Below are 21,854 nucleotides of genomic sequence, written 5' to 3'. Positions count from 1 at the left end.
TTCACTTTAGGCAATTCATATGTCTCTAGAAACCTGTTGATGTCTTCGAAATTTTCTATTTTGTTGGAGTATAGATTTTCAAAATAGCTTCTAATTATGTTTTGTATTTCGGTCGTGTCTGTTGTGATATTTCCTTGTTCATTCTGAATTTTAGTGATTTGGGTTTTCTCTCGTCTTCTCTTTGTTAATGTGGCTAAAGGTTTATCAATTTTGTTTATTTTTTCGAAGAACCAACTATTTATTTTGTCAATTTTTTGTATTGTTTCTTTCGTTTCAATTTCGTTGATTTCAGCTCTCAGTTTAACTATTTCCTGTCTTCTACTACTTTTGTTGTTGGTCTGTTCTTCTTTTTCTAGGGCTTTGAGTTGTAGTGTTAGGTCATTTATTTTTTGAGTTTTACTTCTTTTATTAAATGCGCTCCATGAAATAAATCTTCCTCTAAGTACCGCTTTCATAGTGTCCCAGAGATTTTGATATGTTGTTTCTTTGTTCTCGTTTACCTCTAAGAATTTTTTAATTTCCTTCCTGATATCTTCTGTTATCCATTCATCATATAGTAGCATATTGTCTAATCTCCAGGTGTTGGAGTAGTTTCTGTTTTTTACTTTTTCATTAATTTGTAACTTCAATCCATTATGATCTGATAGAATACAAGGTAGTGTCTCTATCTTCTTGTATTTGCTGACATTAGCTTTGTGGCATAATATATGGTCTATTTTAGAGAAGGATCCATGTGCTGCTGAGAAGAAAGTGTATTCGCTCTTGGTTGGATGGTATATTCTATAAATGTCTGTTAAGTCTAAATTATTGATTGTGTTATTGAGATCTATGGTTTCTTTGTTCAATTTTTGTTTGGAAGATCTGTCCAGTGGTGAAAGAGGCGTGTTAAAATCACCTAGTATTATTGTGTTATGGTCTATTTGGTTTCTAAAATTGAGAAGGATTTGTTTAACATACATGGATGAGCCACTGTTTGGGGCATAGATGTTTATGATTGTTATATCTTGCTGATTTATGCTTCTCTTAAGCAGTATGAAATGTCCTTCTTTATCCCTTCTAACTAACATTGGCTTGAAGTCCACATTATCTGAAATGAGGATGGATACTCCAGCTTTTTTGCTGAGCCCATGTGCATGGTATGTTTTTCCCCATCCTTTCACCTTTAGTCTATGGGTATCTCTTTCTGTGAGGTGAGTCTCTTGCAGGCAACATATTGTTGGATCTTTCTTTTTAATCCAATCTGCCAGTCTATGTCTTTTGATTGATGAATTCAGGCCGTTAACATTCAGGGTTATTATTGAGATATGATTTGTATTCCCAGTCATTTGGTTCATATTTAAAATTTTTGACACATCTTGGTTCCTCCTTTATTTGACAGTTACTTTAGGGTAATTCCTCCCTTTGCTGATTTGCTTCTTTGTTTTTTATCTCTTCCTCATGAAATATTTTGCTGAGAATGTTCTGTAATGCTGGCTTTCTTTTTGTAAATTCTTTTAGCTTTTGTTTATCGTGGAATGATCTTATTTCATCGTCAAATTTGAAGGTAAGTTTTGCTGGGTATAAGATTCTTGGTTGGCATCCATTTTCTTTCAGAGCTTGAAAAATGTTGTTCCAGGCCCTTCTAGCTTTTAGGGTCTGGATTGAAAAATCTGCTGATATCCGTATTGGCTTCCCCCTGAATGTAATTTGGTTCTTTTCTCTCACAGCCTTTAAAATTCTGTCTTTATTTTGTATGTTAGGTATTTTCATTATAATGTGCCTTGGTGTGGGTCTGTTGTAATTTTGTGTATTTGGAGTCCTATAAGCCTCTTGGACTTGATTTTCCATTTCATTCTTCAGATTTGGGAAATTTTCTGATATTATTTCTTCAAATAGATTGTTCATTCCTTTGGTTTGTTTCTCTAAGCCTTCCTCAATCCCAATAATTCTCAAATTTGGCCTTTTCATGATATCCCATAGTTCTTGGAGGTTCTGTTCATGATTTCTCACCATCTTCTCTGTTTGTTCAACTTTGTTTTCGAGGTTAAATATTTTGTCTTCAATATCTGAAGTTCTGTCTTCCAGCTGTTCTATCCTATTGGTTATGCTTTCTATGGAGTTCTTAATTTGGTTTATTGTTTCCTTCATTTCAAGGATTTCTGTTTGGTTTTTTTTCAATATCTCTAACTCTTTATTGAAATGATCTTTTGCTTCCTGAATTTGCTCTGTTAACTGTCGATTGGTGCGATCGTTCAATGCCTGCATTTGCTCTTTCATCTCATCGTTTGCTTCCCTAATCATTTTAATTATGTACATTCTGAACTCCCTTTCTGTCATTTCTTCTGCCATGCTGTCGTTGGATTTTATTGATGTAACATCTAGATTTGTTTGGGGCATTTTCTTCCCTTGTTTTCTCATATTGTTCAGGGATCAGTGGGTCATTAAGATATTGCAGATTTCCTCTATCAACTTATAATTTCCTGAAGATTGCTAGTATATCCCCTCTTATCCTTCAGTAGCCTGAAGTCTTGGAGGAGGTTGATAATGCAGAGCTCCACGAAGAAGCTGCCTCTCTAGGTGTGGTAACCCTCAGGTGGCGTATATTCCCTGCTAGTGGGCGGAGGTGCCTCCACTTGTTGACCAATGGTCATCCAATGGGGAAGTAGACTGTGGGCTAAGGCAAGGCCTGTTTGTGCCTATGTCTCTGGCTTTACCGTCCCTGTGGGAAAACCTCCCCCGGCCGGGAAGAGTCACTCGGTGGGGACGTCTCGCTAGTCAGTTGCCCTCCTAGAGGTTCCCCTCAATCTACAACTACCACCTGGGCTGGGCTGTCTTCTTCTGCAACGATCCCAGGGGCCCGGACCTACGTCCTGGGCCTGGGAGCCTCACCCTTCGCAGGCGAGTCTCCTTAGGCTGCCTCTCCTAGAGAATCTGCCCGCCGCCCTGGAAACTTCGCTCCGCCCCTAGGCGTGTCTCTGTGCGGCTCTTCCAGCAAGAAGCCACCTAGCTCCTGGGACCCTGCTCTGCACCAATCACCTGGCTATGCAGCCCCTCCCCTGAGCCACCACCTGGAGCCCCGTACAATAGCTCCGAGACACAGAGACCCGCCACACACCTCCTCCTCCGGACAGTTGCCCGGTTTCCAACGCAGTCACTAGGAATCCAAACAACTCACTTTGGGTCTCCTCCTCCCGCCAACCACCCGTAGCCCTAGGCAGTCACTCCAAGTCCAAGTGACCCGCCCTGTTCCTCCTCCTCCTCCTTGGGGTAGCCCCCCAGGTGTTCAGGAACGGTGGCTCCGAGACCAGGTGACTCACCACGCTCCTCCTCCAGGCAGGCCACCGGTGTTCAGGAGCGGTTGCTTTTAGTCCAATCAGCTCACCACTCATCTCCTCCTCTGGCAACCGCCTGTGGTTCTGATGCAGTCACTCCCAGGCTAAGCGTCCCACCGCTCTCCTCCTCCAGGCAGGCCACCAGTGTTCTGGAGCAGCTGCTCCGAGTTCAAACAGCTCGTCACGCAGCTCCTCCTTTGGCAACCGCCCGCAGCTCTGATGCAGCCACTCCCAGGTCAAGCAACACGCCGCGCTCCTCCTCCTCCTCCGGGCAACCTCCCGGCACTCAGGAGCGCTCGCTCTGGGTTCAAACAGTTTACCACGCAGCTCCTCTTCTGGCAACCGCCCGTGGTTCTGATGCAGTCACTCCCAGACCAAGCGTCCCGCCGCGCTCCTCCTCTTCCTCCGGGCAGTCCCCCGGCGCTCAGGAGCGCCCACTCTGAGTTCAAACAGCTCACCACGCAGCTCCTCCTCTGGCAACTGCCCGTGGCTCTGATGCAGTCACTCCTAGACCCAAGCGACCCGCCGGGCCTCTCCTCCTCCTCCGGGCAACCCCCCGGTGTTCGGAAGCGATCACTCTGGGTCCAAACAGCTCGCCACGCAGCTTCTCCCCAGGCAGCCACCCGGAGCCCCAGAGGCTGCTCGAGTCCAAGCGCTATGCTGAGCCGCCTCCTCTACGATGATCCCAGTTGTCCGTGTTTACCGCTCCAGCGGGGGGGAGGGGCGTCTCACCGAGCAACTCCACTTCACAAATTCCCTGCGTTCCGGGGCTACCGCCCCATCCGGGACGCCTCCCCAACAGGAGAGACTCACCCGGCAGCTTTGAGTTGGTCCCAAGTCTCTCACTATCTCCTCTTTTGAATCTTGCGTCCTGGAGCAGCGTGAAATGCAGCCGCCCTCTAGTCCGCCATCTTGGCCCGCCAGCAAATATAGTATCTTAAGCATGGGAAATAGAATACAAACTGGAGTTTTGAATTACATCATAGTAGAAAAAATATTCTTATTAAAACTTCATAAATAAATACTTATATAATAAACTCGGTGAAGACATTATATATGTTTGTTATTTTATGAATTAAATAGACATGTATTAATTTCTGTTGACATTTCTGAGGATTTATTAACTCATAATCAATTTAAAAGTTTACCTGCAGAATTATTTTTTCAAGTCAGTACAGGTAGTTGGAACCATTTTTATGTCATTTAAAAGATGTTTCATTTGAGTTTGAACAATAAAGGCAGAAATGGTAATGTATAAATAGATTTGAAGTGAGAGTACTATATTTTTATTAGAAAATGAACATTTATCATAAATTAATTAGTGTATTCAGTCCTAGATAATTAATTCTAATTCTGTGTACTTGGATTAAGCTGACAACACATGAAACTGTTTCTGGATAAAAGGAGTTGTGAAATCCTGTATCAGTTCTTTTGCTTGTCTAGCAGGTTCATGGTTATAATACGAGTTTAAACTGAGAAGTCTGTTTCTATAAGTGTTTTCTTTCTGCAATAAATTATTAAGAAAATGCTTTCCCCTAAGGCTATCATTCTTTGGGTGTTTCTTTCAGAAAATAAAATTTATTTATGACCTGTAACTTATTGCAGGGTCTTTAGGCAAGTGAGGGAGAGGCAGAAACCACCTGCTGGTGATATGACTGAATGATGTAAAAATATTTAGCACGAATTAGTGTAATACCCAGCAATTTCAGAGTGGAGAGGAACGCAGTCTTCTTTTGAGTATGTAAATATTCCTTCCATAAGAATTTAGTCATTGACTACTAGCTGGTCAATCTGGGCTTACATGGGTGGATGCAACTTGTGGTTTCCTCTGAAGGCCTGGTTTGTTCTCATGTAGGTATCAGGTTCTAAAAATGGAACAATGTAATGGCACTTGAGAGACATGCTCAGCACTGGCACACTATTGTTTCCATTGGATTCTATTGGCCAAGACAATTCACAAGACCAGCCTGGTTTCATAGGGTGGATTTTATGGTTTGGATCTTAAAAGTCCCTGAAAAAGGCTCTTGTGCTTTAGGCTTGGTCACCAGTGGAACGGTTAGGAGGTGGGACCTAAGGGAGGAAGTTAGGTTTTTGTGGGCATGACCTTGAAGGGGATATTGGAACCCTGGCCCCTTCCTCTCTCTTTCTCTTTACTTCCCTGCTGCCATGAGGTGAATTGGTTTCTTCTACCATGTTGTACTCCATTAGCACAGGCCCCTGTTGCTTTGCTCAGGGACTGAAATCTCTGAAATCATGAACCAAAATAAAGCCTCCTTCCTTTCAAGTTGTTTATCTCAGGTGTTTTGTCACAGTGAGGGAAAGCTAATGCTGTGGGTAAATAAACTCCATCTCTTGCTGGGCAGACCTACAAGGTCACATTGGAGGCATTAATTTGCCATCAGTGCAATCAATTATAATAGCCTATTTCTCAGTGCTTATATTAATAATATTTTAGTTGTTACATACTTAAGGGGGTAGAAATTTTCTTTGATAAGTCAATTCTTTTCATGTTTTGGACTTTGGTAAATAAGACGTCATCAGTATACTGTTGACTTAGGCAAAAATATGAACCATTGTTGTAAGTTCAAGGATCTTTGAGTTGATAAAAGAAAAAGACATGACCACAGAGTAAGAGTAGCACACAATACAAGCTTTATTTGGGCAGAACATGGACTGGTTTGCATGAGGGAAGTCCCTTATAGCAGAGGCCATGTAAGCCCAGAGGGAAGTACCTCCTTATAGGGAGGTACCCAGAATGGGAAAGGTTAAGGGAACTCCTGTGGGAGAGGGGAACCAGAGAGGGGTCTTATAAGCATAGTTGATGTCACTCAGCTACAGGATGGGTGTGGAGGTCTCTGGGCCAGAGAGCTCTGTAGGACTGTTGTGGCTTAAGGTCTTTTATAGCCCCAGGGGTCGTCTGATTGATTGCTAACATATGTTAGGTAAAGTTTTATAGGGCATGCACAGTCAAAGGCTCTACATGGTTAAAAATACGCTTATTTGGAACAAGTTTTAAACAACTGAATGAGAATTTTAAGTTTAGAGTGAGCAGGCTTTGGAGTTTCTTGGTCTGAGCCTAATGTGAAGAAGTAAGCAATATAGATGTCACTGTGCAGGATCCATCCTTGGCTTCCTATGAAACATTCATATAATATTTGTATAACAAATGTGTAAACACACCTTGCTATTTCTAGCATCCCTCCTTTTATATAACAAAGAAGATAATCTTTGATATGTTCCTGGGGCCATCTGGGACACCCAAAGGACAGGTTAGAAAGATATTATAGTCGTTTTGTTTTCAACTTGGGGAAAACAGTGTTGGAAAGAACTGTCAGAGGGAACAAAATTTGAGCAGAGTCACAGGTGCCTTCAGGGTAAAACAAGAAGTTGCAGAGTCACAAGCAACATTAAATTTGAAAATTCCACATTTTGCAAGAAATCATGAAGGAGAAGAAAAACTTCACAAGCACTGATAAAAGGAATATTTTAATAATATAAGGAGCTTTTTGTTATATAGGCAAAATGTGTTGAAGATACAGAATGGCTTTTCCTTTGTCCAATTAAGAGCAGACTATGTACTAAAAAAAATAACTTGGTCTACTCTCATGTATCTGTAAAAAGGACAAAAAGTTTTAAAAATCAGTTTGTCAGTACAATAGGATTTAAATTCTAATTTTACTTTTTTCTATCCCACTTATACCATGTAATTAAGGATTCACAACCATTTCCCTATTTTATGCTTAAGTTAATAAAATTCACATTTGTCAACATTTAATATATTTCACAGCTTCTTTTCACACCCTAAGTTGTAAATACAACTCATTTTTTTAGTAGGTCTCTAAATTCTGTATAGCCTCAAACTTCTCTTTTGTTTAACTTCTGACCATCTAGAGATGTGCTATTGATCAAAGTCTATATGTTTAGGGCCTAAGATAAAATTCTTTCAGGTTGTTAAAAAAATTGACAAGACACGTCCATGATTTTGTGAACATGGTTGAATTTCTTCATAATTCTTTTACATAATATGGTTCCAATAAGTCATATCAACTGCAATTCTAACCAAAATGACTAATTTCATTTTCTGTATCCCTCTCTGTCTTTCTGGTAAACACACATACTCTTGAGTAGATGATTAAGAACCTGGTGCCTCTTGTGGCAGCTCAGGAGACCAGCAGAGCCCAAGTGACCAAGAGCTGGTACTTCAAGATTGAATGTTACATCTCACCCCAGCATCACACAAATCTCTTCAGGAGTTATTTATATCTTCTTATAAGAACATGAAACTTTCCCTTTTTAATTCTTTTTTTGGCTTGATTCATTTGAATATTCCTACCAAAAACCCCTTATTTCTTCTGAGAGAAAGGAGGGAAAATTGTCAACTCAGGATCCCTTAGACTTCATAGTAGGTCTTATGGCATTGGACAAGCCAGAAGCAATCATTTCCATTTTATGTGCCTTCCTGCTTTACCTCATATATTGAGCCCTATTTAGAAAAAACTAGTACATCAACCAAGCAAAACTCTTCTTAGAAGTCAAAGCTTCCACCTTTTCAGGTTGTTAAAATCATTCTTAATTTAAATAAACACCAAACTTTACTTCCTTTTTGTCTTAGTCCAGTTGTTTAAAAAGGAAGAAAAAAACCAGATAAAATACATCTATCTTATCACTTTTTGTCACCTTCTGTTGTGATAACCAAATACTATATATGGGATGTATATCTTTGTAAAGAAAGTAAATTTATTTCATACTGCTTTGGGTGCTGGGAAGTCTAAGAGTCTGGTAGGGGCCTACTAATTGCATCAAAATATGACAGAGGGGAAGGAAGGACTGTATAGAGGGAAAAGAGGGGTGGGAAGGGTGGGGGGGGAAGGGAAAAAAATAACAGAATGAATCAAACAGCATTACCCTATGTAAATTTATGATTACACAAATGGTATGCCTTTACGCCATGTACAAACAGAGAAACAACATGTATCCCATCTGTCTACAATAAAATTAAAAAAAATATATGACAGAGGACATCATATGGCAAACAGCAAGCACGCTGCATTGCATTTCTCTTCCTGTTATTATAAAGCTACAAGTGCTATAGTGTGTGTGGATGTGGGGGTCCACCCTCACACTTTATCTAATCCTAATCACCTATAGATCCCACCTGCAAATACCATCAACATATCATTTCAGGGATTAAATTTCTAGTACATGAATTCTGGAGAACATACTCAAACTGTAGCATTTTTCTTCACTTTTTCTGGTAGTTTTTTTCTATTTTATTAAGATAGCTGTCCTTCCAATGTATGTGATGATATATTTTTGATTTATGCATCTCTAAAGGTTTTCTTAAGACAAAGACAGCATGAGACAAAGAAGCAACCACTGATACAAAAGAACTACAGTTACAAAAACACTTACAAGGCTAACTTCCTTTCTTCTGCAACAAGGTGAAAAACCTCATTTCATTTGCATTTCAGACAGACACAAAGATAACTAGCACTCTCAATTCTACATCTTTAGTTATAGGTCAGAAAAAATTTGTGTCTCAGCAAATCTCAGTGGTCAGCTGTGGCTGCTTAGGATGAGGAAGATCGGGTAATCAAAAAGAATCTCAGCGAATTACTACTTTTGAATATTTCTTGATCTGGGGATGATTTACATTCTAACTTTACTATAAAATTATTGCTGAATGATATGGAAACTGGTGTTCAAGAATGATATTATACAGTTATTCAGATGACATAATACGGAGCATGTCAGAAGATACCACAAGCTTCAAGACAGACTACAGTAAAGATAAAGCGAAAAAAGCAAGAACTGAGTTTCTCTGCTCTCTACCACCCAGCAGAGATTTGATGGCTGGGTTAAATGATCAAAATTAGATTCCCAACATTTCTGTCATCAAGGAAAGAAAAATAATAGATGTGTACAAAACAAAGCAAAATAAGACTTACTTAAGAACCTGATTAATGCAGAAATCAAAATGAACTAGAAGGGAAGTAGTGCAAAACTGAGTTAACTTGAGTCAGAGATTTTACTCTGAGATTTAGTAGAATTGGTCCTGGAATTTGGGGGTGTATGTTTGAAGGTGCACTTTCAGAATAACACCTAGCTCTGGTGGGCAAACTGACCTGTGGATCTCTGTGGAACTCCAGTTGTGAAAGATAGAGAACTAGATGCACTTTTATATGTTATGGATTGCAAGGGAATGAGACTTTGGACTTAGAAAACTGACAAAACTGGCCACCATGTGAAAAATACATCCTGCATGTAAGAGGAAAAATTTAGATACAAAGTTACAAGGTTACAGTTAGTCTGTTCCTGAGAGTCTTCCTTTTTCTCATGTTTATCTGACTGCAAAGGTTGTCCGAATCACTACTGATTACCAGTATGAATCTTCCTTGTGCTGATCCCACAACCCATACCTCTACCCCCCACCATACCATAGTCCCTCTCAGCTGAGAGGGTTTGGATAAAAGTACTTTTCAGATAATATTTGGTTAGCAGAGTATTAGTGCCAAATAACTAATAATTTTAAATTAGTCTTTAGTTTAAAATAGCTGTGGGACAGGAAATTTATGTGGAACAATCTACCCTATTATATTAAAGTATTCTCTTTTGCATAGTCACGACTATATTTTGACAAATTCACTTTCTTTTGGATTTCTTTTCTTCAGAAGGTTAGCTGTATACATGGTATATTAATTCTAGGATATTCACCCTTCTGAGAGTTTCATTGTTATATTGAAGTGATATCATGTATTGAAACTTATGTGCAAATTTTAATCCATTTCCTATTAAAATGCATTTGTTATTGATAGAATTTAAGACTGTATAAGGGTTTTTTTGTTATTTCTAAAAAAAGTTTCATATTTTATTTTTAGGGTAAAACCTGTTATAAATAAAAGTGATAAATTGGACAGTAAAGTTAAAAGAATTGGACCACACATAGAAATCTTCCAGGTATTCCAAGCAAAAAAGAAACTCATCATTACCAAAAACACCATTGAAATGATCACCCTCATACAGGCTTATGTCAGGGGGTGGCTTGAACGCAGGAGATTACAAAGACTAATGACCAAGGTAAGAAATTTTATACCATGTTCTAAAATCCTTAAGTAGATTCAATAACTAGAACTTTGAATAATTGTCTGGTCAATAAGTCTATATTTTTTCTAAGTAGAGTTCTGTCTACATATTTTTGATTAAGAAAATGTTATGAATAATCTGCTCTGATGGCAGTTTCAGATTGTTCCAAATCAGACACTCTTGAATGAAAGGTCTGACTAATCCTTAACAGTTGTGGGACCACTTACTCTTAAAACAGTACTGTCTAATGTTGATTCTTCTTTGCTGTTTATTCTCTCTTCAGAGCAATTTACACTTCTCACACTTCTGGGTATTATTGCAGTACACAAATATTACATTTAAAAAGAAATATGTCCCCCACCCCCACCAATATCTTCAGCTATCCTGGCTTTGACTCTCAAAATAAACCATGAGGAATCCTTTTGGCTGGGTAAATGCAGAAGAACCTGACTGCATGGATCTTACCAAACCTTTGAGAGAATACAAAATGTCTTTGCCTTGAAGGCTAAAACTTGATAACAAAACTATGAAGAGAAAACTAGATCCGAAGTAACTTTTAATTCTTTTCTGGAAGAGTCTTCTAGAATGGACTTGCAGGTGGCCCCCCGAACACATTTGTCCTGAGAACAATGCAGCCACCAGGTACCCCCACTAAAAAGACCCCTACCATAATTGTAACAAATAAGCTTCTCTCTGAGTCAACAAGATCTTTACAAAGAATGTCAGCAAAATTTCTTCAGAGGGCTTGTTGTGGTCTGAAGCTTCCTCTTGTAAAAGCCAAGTTTGCTACTGGACAGTGTCTAGACTCTGCCTCAAGAAAGCTTGCTAGGCAAAAGTTACTATTTCTGTTTTCCACGGTAAAAACTTGCAAAATCTCTGTCTAACCTAAGAATATGGGACAAAGAGTAACTTTATGTACCCACCCACTGTCATGTATCCACCCCACTGAGTATAAATCTAAAAGAATTTCAAGACTCAGGGTCCAGAGCTTTTTAGGCATTGGTCCCTCTGGACTGCTGTACCTTAAATAAACCTGCTTCCTGAAAATTCTTTGAGTGTCCAGCCTCATCTGTCTTACATCAATAGCATAGTAATACTGTTAGAAGTAGTATGTCTGCTTATCTCAGGGTATAAATATATATATATATGTATATATATATGTATTAGTTTGTATACCTAATACACATAAGTGGTTCTGGTGATTAAACATGGTAATGCATCTAAAACTCTGGCAAAAAGTAAACCCTCTGCACACTTAATCCATCAGTCATTCTATGAGAGAGCTGCTCTATTTATTATATAAGTGAAGAAATGGAAGCTTAGAGAAGTTAAGTCATTTGCTCAAATTCAAGCAGCTGGTAAATTACAGAGCTAGAATTCAAACCCATGTCTATCTGACTCCAAAGGTTGTGCTTATTCTACATATGGTATCACCTGCTTCAACTACTGGAGCTGTGGCCGATTGCACCCTAAACCAAGCTAAAGCTATATCCTGACCCTTTCTCTCCGGCTCTAGATCCAGGTATTAATTGCCTGCCTGAAATATCTGTGGTTAACTCACATTCCATGTACCTTCAAGAACCCATTTTCTTCCTCCACATAGCACTTCCTCTCCTCTAATACCTATGTTTGCATGTTCTGCCATCGCTTGTCTAAGCCATAAACCTAGAATTCTCTTCAATCCCTTCAACTTCATTGTTACTATATCCAATTGGTTATGATTTTCATAACATTATTTTTTTTTCCAGCAGTGCTAGGAAACGAACCCAGGACCTCACTGGTTCACGGCCTCATTCATGCTAGGCGAGCATTCTACCACTTTGCTACATCCCCAGCCCCAGCAACATTTCTTATTCTCTCTTATTCTGTGTGCTTCTTGCCAGAGCTTCCATTCATGTACCCTCATGTGGCGAAGAGCAGTAGCCTCCTGACTGATCTCTTGCCATGTAGGTTTTCCCATCTCATCTGCTATACATTGTATTTAAAACACTCACTTCTTATGCCCTTATCTTTTGATAGCCCTGTGTTGATTATGGGATAAACAGTGAACTTTCTAACATAATACATATGATCTGCTTGTTATAGCTCATGCCTCTGTCCAGTTTCATCATATGATGACTCTTCTTCACATGTTTCCAGTGTGTTAGCAAAGTTCTAAATATTTATATACTTGTCTTATGGGTTTTATGCTTACCTCAACCTGGAATGCTCTTTCCATATCTTCTTATAAACTCCCGACTCATTTTTCAAGGTTGTGTTAAGTATATGCAGTAGACACTCTCCCTGGTCCATCAAGCAGAGCTTATCTCTCCGTTCTTCTGGTCATTATAGCACACAGTTTTCGGCAGTGTAATCTTCTCTTTACGTGTCTGTCATGGGCATTGTATTTTACATGGCTTTTGGGGAGCACATACCCTTTATTTTTGTATTCCTATCAGTAAACACTGTCTTGCTGTATAGTACACACTTATTAACTATGTGCACTTATTACCTGTCATTTTTCTTATTTCACTTCCTGTTTGTATATGTTTATGTTCTATTTTGATGAAATAGATTGTAAACTCTATGAGAACAAGGCTCTGTCTTGTTTGCTACTGTTTGCTACTATTTTCAAATGTACAGAATAGTGATTACCATATGGTAAGCACTCAATGAGTAGCTATGGAATGGGCAAATTGATTGAACTGATTATAGTTGTAGATGTTTATCATGGCACACAAATGAGATATATCTTTAAAGTTCTCTCCGCATAGTTATTGATGTATGCAGTGCAATTTATAGCATTTCCTGGTATCAGGCAGAACTGTAGTCATTCATAATTTCTGGGGCAAAATGGGTCTAGAAAACTTAGTGAACACGAATGGCCCCAGGATGAAATTAGAAAGAGAAAGTGATAAAGAATATGGTAAATTTCCATGTAGAGATAGAATTGGAGATGAAAAGAATGGGAAGTACTTTTAGAGGCTCGGAGCCAATTTGAACTGGATCATTCACTTTTATTTGGTTATAAATTTTTTTTGTGATCATTGATTTTTTTTTTTAATACCATCACTGGCATGGTACTTTGTATGTTGAATGCTTTGTTGATATGGTTAAAGTTGCTTTGCCTACTGTTAAAATGCTAGTGGGACAGTCCTGTGATGCAGTAGATGGTGTTTTCAGGACTGTGCCTACATGAAGGGATGCTGCTAGGGGAATTCTTGATAGGCTTTCTGCTCTAGAGGATGCACAGAAAATCACTGGGCAGTTGTCAGCACTGTGGCAGTCCCACCACTGGGAGACTTCCATTGTCGTATTGTGTGACTGCCTCTTCAAACATTTTTGCTGTGAACGGTGTCTGGTATAATATCACTTTAAGATCACTCTAGGGACTATATGATTTCCACTATTTCATGTGAGATGCTCTCAGTTTGGGTTCATTTGGAAATAATGAAGCACTGTTGAATTATCTTACCAATCATACATCAGGAGAGTAGTTATAACAATCAACATAACTCAAAATGTCCTTTTCTTTTCAAAATCTGTTTTGTTTGCATGTGTTTGAGTATATAAGTACTAATGATGTTAAAAAAATCATAAAGACACAAAACAGAATAATTTCCTCAAAGTAATACCTCTAAGATTTCAATATTTCACTCTGAACATTTATAATTTTTAAAATTTTAATCCCAAGTGATACATCCAGTTGCTGTTGTCCAAAGATACTGAAATTTCAGTACATTTGAATGCTGATGGTTGCAGTAAGAATTAGTGTTTCAAATTGGCTTGGAATAATGTTTGCTAAATAAATAAAATTGGAACAACCTTGGAAAATCTGAGCTTTATGGTTACTATACCAGTATCCCATTCATAGGTCAATGTCTTTAATATTTTGTAGGTTATGGAATCTTTTGAAATTTTGATGAAGTATGGATTGCCTCTCATTATCTACCCCACCACAAAAAACCCTACAAGCAATAATAAAATCCTTAAGCCTATTCAGGAACTCCATTGCATAGGTGGCACTGTATAGTTTTATGTAATTTTACTACATAAATATGTTGGCTTCTAGTTACCTATAAAATTGTGTTAATTTATTCAGTAATCTGTATTTGATGATAAAATGTTTGATGATTACTACTATATATTGGGCTTAAGCCCATAGTCCAGTGAGAAATGCAGATAACAAAAAGAAGTGTTAGGTTATATGGGGCACTTAGCAAAGCCATGTAACCCAAAGGGTTGGATCTAGTACTGCTAATATTTCACCAAATCCTGTGGAGTCTGATGCATACACTGAACTCAAGGTACTCCCATCTCCAGAAATGTTGCCCTTAGAATATGAATATCACAGCCCATAATGGATATTCCTCTGCCACCCAAATATGTTTTCCTTGTGAACACTATATTAGTTTTGATTCAAGGTCTGAAGTTGGTGCAGATAGTGAATTAGTGAATGATATTTTGACCCATGTTTGTATCAAAGCAACAGAAGATGGGTCATGAGCATCTGCCTTTGGTTTCAAAACTTTGGGAAATGGGTTCTGCTTCCCATTATGATTCATATGATGGGGGATGCCCCAAAGTACAACTAATTCATCATCAGCATTATTATTTTAAAAGAACAGAAGCCTTTGAACAAAAGGCAGGTTAAAAATAAACAGTGGAAAATGTTACTAAATAATGAAAAACACTAGCAAACATTCAGAACCTACTATCTGATGGAAAAGGAGGAAGATAGTGCAATTATGCTAAATAATATTTGCAGTTAGGCAAACAAGAAATATTTTGTCAACAATATTGATGTATTAAGAACTGTAAGTTTAAATATAATATTTAAAAATTTCAGAGAAGAATCATAAAATATAGCAAAGGTGAAGAATAATAAAATGATAAATATAGCCTTCAAAGAATAATACTAAAGAAAAGGTAGTATGATAGAACAATCATGTAAAAAGAAATGAACTAGAAAAGAAACAAAAAAAATTCACAAAACAGGTAAAGAGCCAAGGTCAATTAATTTAACAGAAATATAGGATATAGTTGAAAATGTAGGTTCTTGAGTATGTCTATTCTTGTTTTAAAACTAATTTTGTGACTCACTAGGTATGGGGCCATAAAAAGTTATTTAAAGATTTTCCACTTTAGTCTTTTCATTTATAAGATGGTATACAAAGCACATCAAAGAAAGCTATATTCAAGGAAAGTTTATAAACTCCAATACATTCCAAAACAAAGAAATAGTGAAAATAAATGAATTAAATATTTAATTTAAGAAGTCAAGAATGGGAAAATAAAATTTAAAAGGAAGGAATTAATAGAGAAGTTAATGATATAAAATGTAAAATGTAAAAAAATTATGTTTTAAATAAAATGGAAGTGGCTATTTAGAAAAGAAGAAAAAAATCTCAAATGAATCTTCAAAGCTTAATTTTTTAGAATTGTAGTAGAATGTATAAGATGCACATAGGGAAGAATGATATAGTCTCAGGTAAACAAATTACAAAATTAGCACCTGTAGGGAAGGTATATATATATTTTTTTTACTATTTAAAATTTCAAGAAATCAGGGAAAACCTATAAGAAACCAGCAAGGATATGAATAAGAAAAGAAATAAGAATTGAGCACCCAGAGTGAATAGCTCACTTATAATTGTCCATTATAAGATAATGCCTTAATGAAACTTTTATTTATCTTTCTGGTTAAATGTGCTATGTATTAGAGAATTATGGACACCAACATAGGAAGCATCTATGAAAGTAGGTGTCATTGAAACCTCTGTTCTGTAGGAAATAGGACTGTCTGTTGGTGAGTGAACTCATGGTGGAGTTCTGATCTTCGGGGAGTTCATCTCAATCCAGAGTGCATCTATTCAACCAGCATAGGATAAACAGTCAATACAGCCATAGTCTAAGAAATTGGGTGAAATAGATTAGACAAAAGGGAATAGATCAAGTTAAATATAAATAGCCATACTGTTTGTATTATTGTTTTATAGGCTTTGTATCATGGACCAAATTTGAAAGAAGTTATCAACATGTATCGGGGAGTAATCTACCGCATTAGATATCGACTTGGTCTCTGGAGAACAAGACAAATTATAAATTTTGCTGAACTGGAGGAATGGATGGACAGAAAAAGATGTAAGTGATACAGTCATTTCTCATTAGATTTTAGGTTTGGAATTATTTAGCTATTGAAATTTTCTATATAATTACCCATAGTAACCAGAAGTAAGTCATTTTATATTACCATCAGCTATTTGCATTTTAAGGTGGCATATTACATAATTGGATTAATTCATTGTGATCCTCAATTTATAAGGAACATTCTGCCTAACCAAAAAACACATCCAAAGAAATTGAAAGGGAGATTATTGGAAAGAGAGCTGAAGAATCAGATTAGAGGGACTATGAATCAGAGTTGCTCTAGAGGTAGAGGGAGCAGGATGGAAAAATCTTTACTTGTCCCTGAAAGACATAATTTTTTGTTCCTAGGCTTTACATTCAAATCCAGGGAGACCTTAAATAATTGGTTTGGCCTGAGTCATATTTCTGACTCTTTGCAGTGGGAGGGTCAGGAACCTCACTTGAGAGTTTCCCAGAGACTGTCCACAGAAGGAAGGATTGCTGGGCAAATGGAAATTAAATATTGATGGCAGACAAACAGTCAGAGGGCACTAAGTGGACTAAACTGCACCTTGCTCATTGGCATTGGCATTCTATCCCTGGCTCTGTAATTTATATCTCAACATTCAGAGATCCTGATTTCTATTATAATTAATGAATTGAGTATTGCTTCGGATTAGAATAGATTATTTGACTCGAATAGAGTATTAGTTTCTAGAATAAAAAAAAAATAAATGATGCAAGTAAATTATATTTAATTAGAATCATTTTATGGCTTTATAAGACTAAAAGTATTATATTTTTGGCCATCTCCACTAGTATAAAATGTTTATTTCACATTTAGTACTGTAAATTCCATGAAGACAGGGACTATAAATTTGTCAATGAATGCCATTATTTAACAAATGCCTGGTTTATCAGAAGGGCTCAAGATACTTGGTAAAAGATTGTTTTCATTAAGTATTTTAGTTATGATTACATTATTTTCCAAAAGATATTTAGAAATTGTCAGAACTCTTTGAATTAGATCAATTCCTTTTCTGTGGCTACAGGTTGAGGAGGGAAGAAGTTAGAGACAGATGTCCTAGCCACAAGCACTCAAATTTAAGACCTTTGCTCCTAAACTCTCTACCCACTAGTATGAAATTCAGTAAGAGATTCTGATCTTTTATGTATAATAATTTTATATTCTATCATCTAATACAAATATACTGACTTTATAATATTTATCAAAATACATCGTAGGACTTGATAGTTATACACTGACCTCTCCTTTCCCTCCACTTTAGTTTTTCTCCTGACTTTCAAACCACATTCCAATAATGGTCCTTCTGTGTTATACCATCTTAGCTTGGTACCCAAACCTCTGTCACTGAGTCATTTTTAACCACATTATAGAACCTTGCTTATTTTTCTTAGTTTTACCTTCTTTCTGTGTGACTTCTCCTCCTTGATTTGTAACTGGAGATTTCAGTATTTTTGCATCTTAAAATAACCTCTTAGTTTGGAGTGGAAAAAACTAGTGCAGTGTCTGTTTTCCATCCTGGTCTCTGATGGCTTCTATTGTGGAAGCTCTTTGAATAAAAGTTTTTAAAAAATAAGAAGTAATTCAGGTGAATAGATAGATGGAGGAGGAACAGTGTTCTAAGCAGAGGAATGGCAAGCACAAAAACTTTAAGTTGGAGGCTTGCTGGTTTTGGAAGAAGCCGGAAGACTGCTTTTTACTGGAGTTGAGTTCATAGTGTGAGCAGATCAAGATGGGATTGGAGAAGTAGTCCTTATAATTTATCCTGAGAGAGTTGGGAATCCTTTGGAAGATTTTGGACAAAGCACTGTGGTGCAGCTTATGTTGAACACACCACTTTTGCACTCGTGTTGAGAACAGGCTGACCCTGACACAAAGGCAGAATAAAGGAGCTCAGTTAAGAGAGAGGGTGCTCTGCCCAACTCAGGTTCTAAATGATGGAATAGGATTAGTTAGCTAACTGAATAATTTAAAGAATTACCAAAGGAAGTGTCCCTTTACATTGAAAGTTAACATAACCCTAGAATCCACAGAATGCACAAGTTCTTTTTTTTGTCTTCATGTTCCTAGGAAAATTTCTCTGACCTTTCTGTGTATTGACTGGTAATTGGGTGATGATACTTGACAAATCTCTCTATAGATTTTTAAGCATTTTTTAGTCCTTTGAAAGTTTCATTAATTTTCATGATTTAAGTTTAATATTTACCATGGTTCTGCTAGTGCTTTGCTGAATGTTGGCTTGTAGGACATCCTTTGCAGGCTAGGGACACTGTGATCTCTTTATTTAGTCACAAAGCCATAATGTTAATATGTACATCATTGTGATCTTATGAGAAACATGTAAAACTGATTAGTTCAAGGAAAATCTAATGAAGATATGTCTACGTTTTCAAGGAGAAATATGTTTACTTAAACAAAAAATAAAAAGTAACATTCTTTGTGTCTTACATGTAGTTTGGGTTTCTCCAGATTCAGATCCCAAGACTGAAGATTTCAAGTACAAGTATATTGGGAGTTGATCCCAGATAATGCTGTTAGTAGAATGGAGAAGTGAGATAGGAAAGGGACAGAAGTCAAAACAGAATGCATGATCAAGGGAACTTAAGAAAACAGTGTAGCCAACTAACTTCAAGTGCTGGGTTTTTATCCACTGACTCCTCCCTGCTCCCCAGTCAGGGGTTGAGGTTCACTCCAGTGGGGGGTCTTAACTCTGTGGTATGACTGGCTTCCTGCACAGGTGGGCGGAATGAAGTCCTGGGCAATGAAGTGCATATGCTGGCCCTTCCAAGTTAAGTCAAAATGCACAGGAATGTAGAGAAGGAGATCACTCATGTGTCATCAGAAGCAGCTGCTTTATTTGCCAACAGAGAGAAATGCATAGATGAACAAAATATGAATTTGGTTTATTTGGCTGTGTTTTGAGACCTGAAATAACTACTCATATCAGGGAATTACTAAATATTTCTTTAATTCGTTGATGTTGCATCACTATCTCCCTCAACTAAATGAATGAACCAATGTATGAATGAATGACTAGAAAGTTGAAATCCATACAGTTCAATGCCAGGATTATATACTTCTGTTAGAAACCACTCTGGTGTCCATTGTCATTGGGAGCCCATATTTCAGAGCTGAATCTACTTCAGGCAGTCCCTGTCATACTATCAATACAACATTCTGCTTGATGGGATTAATTGAGCATATTTTAGAGTGTAGACTCAATATCACCTGTTAAAAATATTTTTATTGGTACGTTATAATTGTACATACTGTAGGATTCATTATGCTATACTCATACATGCACATAATATGATCAGTCTCATTCTCCAGTACTTTCCCTTTCCCTTCCCTCCTCCCTCTCCCATCCATTTGCTCTACTGATCTCCCTTCTATTATTATTTAAATTAGTATGTCATAATTATATACACATATAATTATATATACATGTGTGTATATATTCCACATGTATATGGTATTCATTGTGGTATATTCATTCATAGCATACTTTGTTCCATTTTCTTCCCCAGTACTTCCTTATTCCTTCCCCTTCCCCCTCCTTCTCAATCCCCTTTCTCTACTCTCTTGTTCCCCCTTCATGAAATTTCTTTTTCTTCAGTTCCTTTTCTCTCTCTCTCTAACTTCCACATATGAGAAAACATTTGACCATTGACGACCTGAGTTTGGCTGATGTCACTTAGCAGGTTTTCTCCAGTTCCATCCATTTACTAGCAAATGCCATAATTTCATTCTTGTTTATGGTTGAATAGAACTCCATTGTATATATGTAAGACTTTTTTTTAGTCAGTCATCTGTTAATGGGTACTTAGCTTGGTTCCATAATTTGGCTATTGTCAAAATCACATTTTTGAAAAGAAGAAAAAAGTGTTTATGGAGAACTTTACTTACAAAATGTATGCATCATTTCTCTTGTTCATTATCTAACTCCTGTCTAATGTCAAGTTCAGGAGATAGGTGATAGGTGGCCCAACTAATTGTTTTTACATGGTAGGCTTGAACTGGGGTGCAGAATTGGCAAAGTACCATAAAGTAGGAAGTAGGAACTTAGGAAGTCAGTGAGAAAAAAAAAGTATGCATTGCTCCCATTTAGGGGCTAAATCAGAAATAGAGTAAGCAGTACAAACTGGAATCAGTAATTTATGCAGATAGAATGTGAGTTGGGAGACAAAAAGAGATGAACAGTTAGAGGGGTTAATAAATAATGAATACTGAGATGAGTCAACAGGTGTCAGACTCCCCAGAAATCTTGACATTGCTGGCAAGGATGTGAAAACAAGGAACCCTCATTCACTGTTTATGGGAATGTAAATTAGTATAGCAATTATGGAGAACAGTATGGAGCTTGCTCAAGAAACTAAAATTAGATCTACTGTGTGAGCCAGCTATTCCACTTCAGTGTGTAAATCCAAAGGGAATACAGTCAGCATGCCACAGAGATACCTATACACCTATGTTTATAGTGACACTATTCATAATAGCTAAGATATGAAATCAGCCTGGATGCCCATCAACAGATGAATGAACAAAGAAAATGTGATATATGTGTGTGAGTATGTATATATACACACACATTGCATGTATATGAATATATGGATGTATATATATATATATATGCACACACATAATATAGATATATATATCATACAATGTAGTATTATTCAACCACAAATAAGGATGAAATCCTGTCATTTACAGAAAAATGGGTGGAGCTGGAGGACATTATGTTGAATGAAATTTCATATACTGAAAGTCAAGTACTACATGTTCTCTCTCATATGTGGAACTTAAAAAATGGACAATGAATGTAAAATAGTGATTATTGGAGGTTGGGAAAGGGAGTTGGAGGGTAGATAAAGGGAGGCTGTTTTTGATTGTCATATGCATATATTGAAATACCTCAATGAATCCCAGTAATATGCATGATGAATACTGTTTTAGTCAGCTTTTTTGCTGTTGTGACTTAAGAGATCTAACCATAACAATTGTAGAGGAAGAAAAGTTTATTTGAGGACTCAGGGTTTCAGAGGTCTTAGTCCTTGGATGGCTGGCTACATTCCTCAGAGCTCAAGGTGAGGCTAGACGTCATGGCGGGAGAAAGTGGTGGAGGGAAGCAGCTCACATCATGGTGACCAGAAAGCAGAGAGAGACCCCACTGGTCATGTACAAATATATACCCCATAGCCACGCCCCCAATTAACCACTTCCTCCAACCACACCCAATCTACCTCCAGCTACCACTCAATTAATCCCATTGGGGATTAATTCACTAATTAGGTTAAGACTCTCAAAACCCAATCATTTCTCCTCTG

The 21,854-nt window shown here is 37.4% G+C and overlaps 1 protein-coding gene across 1 annotated transcript in view; it reads left to right on the top strand.

Annotated features, from left to right (window-relative positions):
• The window catches only part of Iqcm (IQ motif containing M), a 319,309-nt gene that overhangs the window by 142,422 nt on the left and 155,033 nt on the right, over positions 1 to 21,854 (top strand). Inside the window, 2 exon segments of the mRNA XM_047565986.1 lie at positions 10,190 to 10,388; positions 16,373 to 16,517. Of these exon segments, the coding sequence (XP_047421942.1) occupies positions 10,190 to 10,388; positions 16,373 to 16,517 (344 nt within the window).

The sequence above is a fragment of the Sciurus carolinensis genome, chromosome 10, assembly GCF_902686445.1.
Source record: "Sciurus carolinensis chromosome 10, mSciCar1.2, whole genome shotgun sequence".
NCBI classification, from domain to species: Eukaryota; Metazoa; Chordata; class Mammalia; order Rodentia; family Sciuridae; genus Sciurus; species Sciurus carolinensis.
The sequence above is the reverse complement of the archived record's forward strand: the minus strand, read 5'-3'. Positions and strand labels throughout refer to the sequence as shown.